The sequence below is a fragment of the Melanotaenia boesemani genome, chromosome 4, assembly GCF_017639745.1.
Source record: "Melanotaenia boesemani isolate fMelBoe1 chromosome 4, fMelBoe1.pri, whole genome shotgun sequence".
NCBI classification, from domain to species: Eukaryota; Metazoa; Chordata; class Actinopteri; order Atheriniformes; family Melanotaeniidae; genus Melanotaenia; species Melanotaenia boesemani.
Genome location: NC_055685.1, coordinates 36,899,694 through 36,909,024, shown reverse-complemented (window position 1 = coordinate 36,909,024; position 9,331 = coordinate 36,899,694). Strand labels below are relative to the sequence as shown.

Sequence of the window (9,331 nt, the reverse complement as noted above, 5' to 3'; positions counted from 1 at the left end):
GTATGTGTTTATCATTAATGAGGGAACTGACATAACTCTGTTACTGTAGCTTTAATTCTACTTTTATTTACTATTTATTTAACTATATTGTTTTAGCCTGTGTTGCATTTGAGGTGTTTATGTTTTAGAACAGATCTTCTCAGTGTGTGCATGTGAGATCTGAACCTAAATCCTGACTGTAAACATTAAAACAAAAACTAAACTTAAAATCATCTTTTCAGCCAATCAGGAGCAGGCGTCATATTACAGCCTTCCTCCTCCTCCTCCTCCTCCGTCCATCGCACCTCTCAGTCCTCTGATCCAGTCCACCCCCGTGTTCGTCTTTGTCCGTCTCTAAACCATGTAAACCGGTTCAAGGGGACATTGTGTCGCCGAACCCATCGGAACTGAAAAGTCGCGCGCGGAGTTCGCATCATGGAACAAAACGCAGAAGAAGAAGAGCACGTGAACGCATCAACTTCCAGGTGAGTGGAGACGAGTTTCAGTTTTCCAGGTTTTCTGGAAGAAAAGGACGGTTGTTTTCAGACTCAGCAGAGTAAAGCGACCGTCAGCTGTGTGCGTGCGTGTGAACTCAGGAGGAAATGTTTATTTACTGGTGTTTGTTTATAGGAGTTTCCGCGTTTTCCGTAAAGCTGCTCGCTTCCTTCATTGCCCTGATTTTATCACCGCGACAGCATTTTGTAAAAAGTTTCTTCGGTAGCTTAAAGCTGCGCAGCTATTTGCCCCAAATACCTCCAGCATGAACAAACATCAAACTTATTGTTGAATATTGCGCATGCGCAGCAGCTAACCTCCATATGAGGTGTGTAGTTCAACAGGGACTGGACAGAAAGTCTGGTTTGGAGCCTCCAGCTGGTTCACCTTTATGTCTAGATGTCATAAAACGGAGTTGAGGCAGTTATTTCTTTATTATTAAGCTAAAATAATGTCAATAAAATGGGACTTCTGATACATCGGATACAGTAAACAAATGTTTTTAACATCAGACATTTAGGCAAATTATAAATTGCAACGTTTTGCATTTCCAATAAGGTTTCATTTTTTGGTCTTCCTCCACTCTGGATACTTCTGAACTGTTGTTTATTTCCATCTTTTTTGTTTCAGTGATCTCACATTTAACTCATATAAATTTTAATAGAGGAAGTGAGCAAAGCAATGACTCACCCAAACATCTATTGTCTTCCTTTTATCTGGGGTTGTGCCTTCCTTCTCCCCTGTGAAGTTCTGAAGTTTAACAAAAACGAAATGTTTGTGTGAAAATCAAGTGGTTCTGTAACCTCAAATTCAGTTTATGAGTGTGTATGATTTTTTTAACAGAATTTTTTTTCATACAAATTCAGATTGTTGCTTTTACATCATATCTACAAGCTTGTGCATTTTGGCACATATTTACATTCTTACTAATCTTCCTGACACTGAAGGCTGATGTGGAAAACGCTCTGCACGTTTTTTTTTAAGTTCCCTTTAAAAATGTCTCTTGGGGTGACAACACCAGGACTTAGGGATGAAACCTACTTTATTACCTTATTATGATTAAAAAATAATTCATTTCATAGAAATTGACAACTCTTAAAATTCCAGAAACTCCTGAAAGTTTTCTGCAGGAGCTTGCTCCTGCTTACTTTCATGGTTTCATTTAAAAACATGTCTGCACCTGAATACCTGCCATCTTCAGCAGCGCTCGCTTCCCTGTCTGTTCTGAACAAGTGGTTACTGATGTTTATTAGAATAATAAAGTGGCCAGTTTTCTCATTTAAGCCTCTTTGGAATCTATTGAGCAGATTACCTTCACAGCATAACAAGGACTTTTGGCACAAAGAGGTACATTTACATCCCGCTACGGGGGAAGTGAGTCAACAAAAAGGTATTTAATTAATGAGAAAAATAACTTGCAGCTTGTCCGATCTGGGTTATGAAGCTGATTAGTCCTTGAGTTGATGCTTAAATTGTTTTCCCCTGCAGCTGTTTCAGAAAGAGGCTTCTTGTTGAAACGGCTTCTTCTTTGCAGCTTTGGGACAGAACTGAGACGTCCACAGGTTTTTAAGAAGTGATGTCATTTTATCTGGACGGGGAAGCAACCACTCGAGTTACCGGTGTGAGAATAAACTATCCCTGTGGGGGATGTTAACACTGAATTCCTTCACAGGACCTGCACAGATGGCAGAAGTCGTCCTTCAGCCGGGCATGATATCACCCCGTCGGTTCAGAAACAGAATGCTGGTTTTCCTGTTTGCGCCAACTTGGTTCTTGGAAAAATTGACAGCTTTAATCTCTTCTAAGTGGCAGCATTTTAGCTGCGGCTTGTCGACAGTTTAGAAAATATGTGGAACAGTCTGAAGAGAAGGTTATTCTTGGCTGTGTTGGTGCTGTTGCAGCTTTTTTTTTTATCTTTGCACATTAAAATTACAAAAGTCACTGAGGTCTCATATCAGCGGAAACAGGGATTTTAAAATATTTAAGATAACTTTTATTCTGTCTTGATTCTTCACCAAGCAAAAAACCTTTACCTTCAACAAAACTGACGGAAGCAGTGATGTTGACAGGTTTTCAGCGTAATGAGTCCCGGGACCCACAGGTGATGATTTGAATGCATCTCTGGGAAAAAAATCTATTTTTTTTTTTATTCTTTTATTTCTTAAATTGTAGTGATAGTGGTATGTTATGACAAGGTTATAATTAACTGACATATTCATGTTTATATATGAAATAAAAGAAATAAAATTTGAAGTCTCAAAAGGTCACATACCAATAACAAATACCACCGAGGTTTTATTATTAACACAGCTCAATCATACCATATACCAGTTCTGAATATCGCTCTTCCTGTAACTCTTAACAATGTTTTTATTATTAATAACACAAACCCAGCTGGTTTTTGCAGGGTTACACTAGTCCATATGAAATGTATGCTTTCACCATAAATACTGTATTCTGGCTGAGTCCTGTCCTTCCAAAAAGCAAGAGTCAAATTAAGTTAATTAAATTAACATAGAGCCTTGCTGTTTTTTCTTGAACTAGGAACAGTGTGTGGACATCAAGCACAATGGCTCTTAATGTTCAAAGTCTTAAGGGCCCCCTGTGCTCTTTGGTGGACCCCTTGGAGGGTCCCAGCCTGCAGGTTGGGAACCACTGGTGTAGGAGGCAATGAAATAAAATAAAATGCTAACTGCCAGAATGCAAACTGTGTCACTAACACATTTAAGTTAATAGATGTACATAGTGGTGAATCATCATTTATTGTTGTTTGGTGCCTGTTGTTTGACTGGTTTTCAGATTTTAAGCTTTTATTGTCATCGGTACAACAAAATGTTGTTGGAGCAAAAAACTACGTAGTGCCAAAGCTGCATATTCAGTCAATGAAACACTGACATTTTTTTGTTAGTTACTGTGATTTTAAACACGACCTGTTGTTCAGTGTATTGTTTTTCATGGGAAAGATGAGGTGCGTCCCCGGGACACATCGATAGTGAGTTTACTGCGTCCTTTCTGATTTTAGTGCGTAGATGGACCTCGTGTTTAACGCTTTGCTCTCATATAACTGTTTATAGTCGTGGTAGATTTATGATATACTAGCTTTACCTGGCTGAGGTTGAGCAGGGCCCCATTTTCCTTAATTTTCTTGAGGAGATTCCACACAGCGTTTTACTGATTCTTGTCTTTGTTTCTGCACATTTTTTATATTTATACTCCACCTGGCATTGAATCCCACAGCACTGCACACTTTGTATCAGAGCCGAGTAGTGGTGGGCTGATTGATCTGAATATCCATAATATCAATGCCAACGTTGGTATTGATATCGATTGATAATAATGTAATAATATGGATGCTTTAATTTCAGTTCCTCAGTATGTGCTGTGGACCAGAATGCCAGATGCAACGACCGAGTGGTTAATTGTCTGATATATCAGATTGGTCATGCTACAGCCATCGTTAGAATCCTCACAAAGAGGAGGGTAAAGTGTTTTTTGGTGGATTATGTTTAACGCTGTGATAACGTACCAACATGCCAAAATCAGCTTCTCCCGCCAGATAATGCCCAATGAGGATATTTAAAATAGCACCCATAAAATCTTTGTTTCTGGACACCCAATGCTAAAAATTCTAAACGTGATGCTTGAAAACTATCAGAGACTTCATAAATAAGAAGAATAAAGTTGTTTTTGATGGATTCGGTCCAACACTGATAAGGCACCTGTATGCGTAAAATCAGCTTCTTCCACCAGGTAAAATCAAATTTGGATTTTTAATATGGCATGAGTAATAACTTTGTTATTTATGCATTAAAAAATGTTAATTCTACAAATTCATCTCTTTGAAAGAGCTATCAAAAAGTAAAGAAGCCTAGCAATGGCTTCTCTAGTTGAGGATTAATTGTAGTGCCAAAAGTCTCCACCAGGGGGCAGATTGTCAACAACAGGATTTTAAAAGTTTTTACCCTGAAGTGGTACATTCTGTTTCTGAGACCTATCGTAACAATTATGATACATTAGGTCAATTTTTTCCAAACTGAGGGTCCCGAACCCCACACGGGTCCCATGATAATTTCAGGGGGTCACCAGATCATTGTAAAAAAGAAAAAAAAAGTAGCCTACATTTATTAAATAAATTTGAGAATTTTTTAGGGCTGTCAAAATGAATGTGTGAAATTAACGTGTTATTTTTTAATGCGTTATTGAATAAACAACAAAGGTATCACTCATGCCATATTAAAAATCTGAATTTGGCATTATCTCGGGGAGAGACACAGATTTTGGGCATGTGGGTGCCTTGTCACAGTGGCAAACCAAATTGACCAAAAACCAATGTATCCTCCTTATTTATGAAGTCTCTGATAGTTTTCAAGTCTTACATTTAGAATTTTTATTGTTGGATATTGTTTTATTGTTGACATAATCCACCAAAAACCACTTTATCTCCTTTTTTGTGAAGATTCTGACCGTTTTCCAGCCTTACATGTAGAGGATGGCCGTAAGATGACTCGTAGATATATCACATTATTAACTACTCAGTCATTGCGGGGGTCGGTAGCGAACATCAACATTCATTATCTTGGGGGTCGTAGGTCATAAAGTTTGGGTACCACCTAATTAAGTTTTAGAGGGTTAAGGAAATGACCTAAATCCATGCACTCAATGAAGACAGGAAGTGAGGAAAAAATCTTTAAAAAGCAAGGCACCAAAGGAATGCGGATAAAGTTAATAAGATAAACTACACACGGGTGTATGAAATGTAAAAGTAGGAAGAAAAACTAAATAAATTATAAAGGAAAAGCAGTTACTTAGATACAAAACATATCATAAAACGCTAAAATCCAAAAGACAAAGTCTAGATTAAAGAAGTGTTTTTACATGACCTACAAGCTGTTTTCACTCTTCTGTGATCTGGAGGAGCTCACAGAGATGATCCAAATGTCAGAAAACTCACTCTGGTCTTCTTTAGATGTTTGCTCAGTTCTTTAGTAACAGCTCCTGAAACTGACCAAGCGAGTCTATAAGTCAATACGAGAGGTAATCCACCAGAGTATTTTCCATGTATGGGAGGGGGTGTGGGCCCTGCCTTACAGCTAATATGCACATCTTCGTGATAAGCTTATCATATTTAGCCTCAAGCACCAGCAAGCCCGAGCTTCTCTGCTGGATGGAGTACTCGTCCACCTATGATTCATCTGCTTCCAGTGAGTTTATAATGTGACTAAACTTAAATGCATTTAGAAATATACACCATGTAAGCGTAGCATCAACAAATGTTGCTGGCTCTTTGACAACAACTCATCTGTCCTGAGTTGTTCTGCCCACTACTCTATAAAAACCTCTTTCCCAAGTTTCCATCTGTTATTTTCTGATCCAAATAAAGATAGTAGGCAGGAAGAACACATGTTTTTGAACTACTTTCTGTTATTTTTCTTTAGTCTTGCACAATAAGTGAGGAGACGGAGAAAATGTTTTGGTGCCTCATGAAAACCACCGATTCAGCATCACGGTCTCAGTCAGCCAATGATCTGGACAAGCTGGGAAGTCTGAGAACAATGTTCGTTTAAAGAAAAGAGTCTTTGTAGATGAAAATATTCTTTTATCTGTTTGTTCACAAGTTTTCAACACAGCCTGACGTACAAATCAGATCACGATTTTTTTTTTTGCCTTTATTTTTTATTTTTTTAGAATAAAGGTTGTGCCAATAGCCAGTAAACTTGTTTAACAGTGTATTAGAAATGATTTATATATTGATCTATTATTATGTACAAAAAAGTAAAATAAGAAGACTGCATCTTGAGCCACGTTTGCTTTTGAAAATACTCGGCTGTGATTGGTTGTTAAAGTTGGTGTCATCACTGATAGACCTCATCAATGTCTGCGAGGAAGCTCTCTCTGGTTGGGTGTTTGGTGTAGTGATCAATCAGTTGATCAATAAGATCTTAAAACAGACAGACCAGTAAACAGAAAACGACATGTCAGAGGAAATGAAAATACAGCTAATTTCAACATAAAAGTACGTTTGATTACGTTTGGTTATTGTTGATTTTTGAACTAATCGTTCAGAATATGACAGTCAAGTTGCTTCATGATGAATCTGGACCCATTTTAGGTTGCAGACCAGCTTGGATTCAAGTATTTATTGTGTTTGCTTAGCTCCTGTTTCTCCTTCGTATCTCGTACTGTTATTTAAAATAATTTCTTTGTGGTTGAGTCCTCACCTCCTCCTCCTCTTCCTCTTTGCTTCGGAGCTCAGGCATTAGCTTGTTCCTGGAGGTTATTTAAAGGGGAGCAGCTCAATGAAATAGTCCAGGTCTTGCCAGCTGACCTTCAGTGTGAAAAGCTGTGGCAAGGCGGAGTTGCTGTCTGACGTAGTTTCTAACCATGATTTATTCCAGTAGCACTGCCATTAAGTATGCAGTGTCATTTCAAGCATTTTTACTTTGTTATTATGAGTCTCTGAAAGCTGTGTTTAGAGGTCACAGTGTTGGTCAGGTTGGTGTTAGACTGACAGAAGATCAACAAACATTTCAGGGAATGTTTTAAAAACTCCCAAACCTTCTGTCGTCATGAACAAAAAACCCCCAAAAAACTACAACAAAAAAAAAGGGGGGAATTCTTCCAAACCAAAACAATGTGGACAAACAGCTCAGCTCATTCAGCTCTGCAGCCCCACAAACCGCTTTCTGCTCGGCCTTGTTGTTAGCATGTAGCTTGGCTTTGTCCACATCTTTTTCACTGTTTCCTTTGGACGCACACCCACGGCATCATCTGGTTCGCCTCAGGGCAATAACATGACCCACATGTGGGACTTCATTTCAGCAGGGTTTGTGCAGCTGCCTGTGGCCTCCTCCCTGAGCCCAGCAGCATGGAGCCTGTTGGCCTCTCAACGAACACACAAAGCACAACTTCATGTTGTCATCGTGTCCGGAAAGTTTAAATAAGCAGAAATCTGATGTATTTTTAGAAGGCATCCCCTCCCCATGATGAAATTAAATTAAATGTTTATGGTGATTTTTTTTTAAATGATGTGCTCACTTATTCGTCAGTTTGAGTTGAGATGTTGGGGAAAAGCGAACTGTGTCTGATCAGGCTGGTGAAGCTGACCAGTCAGGGCAAACTGGGCTCTTTGAAAGTAGAGGACCTCCATGACGTGTTTTTATCAGAAATGTGTGTATATATATCCAAAGGCAGTGAAAAGCAACGTGGCTAATGGCTATCATTGTCGTCATTGGAGTATGTGCATGCAACTCTCCAGATGTGTATGTGGCTCATTGTGGTTGTTTGTTTGTGAACGTAATTTATTGCTAATTTGACTTAATATGATTATTTGTGCTTTTTTATAATGATGTGGTTGAAAAATTGCCACATTCATCTTTCAAATTCAGTTCATAATGATTAAGTTAGACAGATTAAACACAATTCCAACAGCAGCGTGGTTTGACAGGGTAACACTAAGGTATATTTGTGTTTTGCAGAAAAACCAGACCCCCCCCCCAACCCATCCCCTCAAAATATAAATAAATAAAATAAAAATCTCAATTTAATAGCTGTTCATGACTTCATTGTTCTCAGCTAATTAATGAATTATGAACTTAACATATTTTAGCTGAGCGTATTCCAGTTTATCACATTATAGCTCCACATATTTACCTATTTACATATTTTAGCACCACATATTTAGCTTAATGTATTTTAGCACCACATATTTAGCTTAATGTATTTTAGCTTACTGTACTTTAGCTTGACATATTTTATCCTAACCAAGTTTAGCTTAACATATTTTAGCCTAGCATATTTTATTTAATGTATTTTAACTTTATGAATTTAACTTAACATAGCGTATTATAGCATAATGTATTTTAGCTTAACATATTTTAGTTTAGTGTGATTAAGCTTTCATCCCAGCTCAACAGACCCTCATGATGAATCAAAGCAATGGATCCAGGTTTCCCTTGCCCAGACATGGGTCACTGGCGCCCCCCACTGATGCCAGGCTAATGGGACGGGGACCCTGGTGATCTGATCCTCAGCTGCAATAGCTAGCTCTAAGGACATGGACCGTCGCTCCTCTGGTGGTGAAGGAGCCTGATCTGGTGCACAAGGTTGAGCGGTTCCTAGATATAGTTGGACTCGCCTCGACGCACGGCTAGGGCTCTGGAACTACTGTCCTTGATAAGGGCTGGACACTCTTCCTTTCTGGAGTTGCTCCCAGTGAGAGGCATCAAACAGGTGTGGGCATACTCTTTGCCCCCTGCCTTGGTGCCTGTACGTTGGGGTTTTCCTCGGTGGATGAGATGGTAGCCTCCCTCCAACCTTCAGGTGGGGGGACGGGTCCTGACTGTTGTTTGTGCTTATGCACCGAACAACAGTTCAGAATACCCACCCTTTTTGGAGTCCTTGGAGGGGGTGTTGGAGAGCACTCCTTCCAGGGACTCCTTCGTTCTGCTGGGGGACGTCAGTGCTCGTGGGGATAATGACTGAGTTTTGGAGGGGCGTGATTGGGAGGAATGGCCCCCCTGATCTGAATCTTGTTAAATAGATCTTTTACAAGAACTCAAAGAATTATTGCTGACAGGTTTCAATAAACATTCTCAGCAGGAAGCACGTAGAGTTCGTGTTTTAATTCAGCTTTGCACTTTGTTCACTTTGTGAAAATAAAACCTTCATGTCAGAGTCAGACTATCACTTGTAGTTTGAGACAGGAAACGGGTGCAGTCTACGCCTAGATGCAATGCATTGACTTAACCTCATGGTAGTTACTTTACCCTTTACATTAGGGTTAATTGTTGTGGAATTTTTAGTTATCAAAGATCACACACTAAGTGAGAATCGAACAAAGTATTATTTATTAAGAGCT

General features: G+C 39.1%; 1 protein-coding gene across 2 annotated transcripts in view; it reads left to right on the top strand.

The window, feature by feature from the left end:
- The first annotated feature begins 285 nt into the window (after positions 1–285).
- LOC121638194 (ras and Rab interactor 2-like) overlaps positions 286–9,331 on the top strand; it is a 54,808-nt gene continuing 45,762 nt past the window's right edge. For both annotated transcript variants that reach the window (XM_041982783.1, XM_041982784.1), the window contains exon 1: positions 286–464. In XM_041982783.1, the coding sequence (XP_041838717.1) occupies positions 415–464 (50 nt within the window). In that variant the 5' untranslated portion in view covers positions 286–414. The remainder of the gene's footprint in view (positions 465–9,331) is intronic.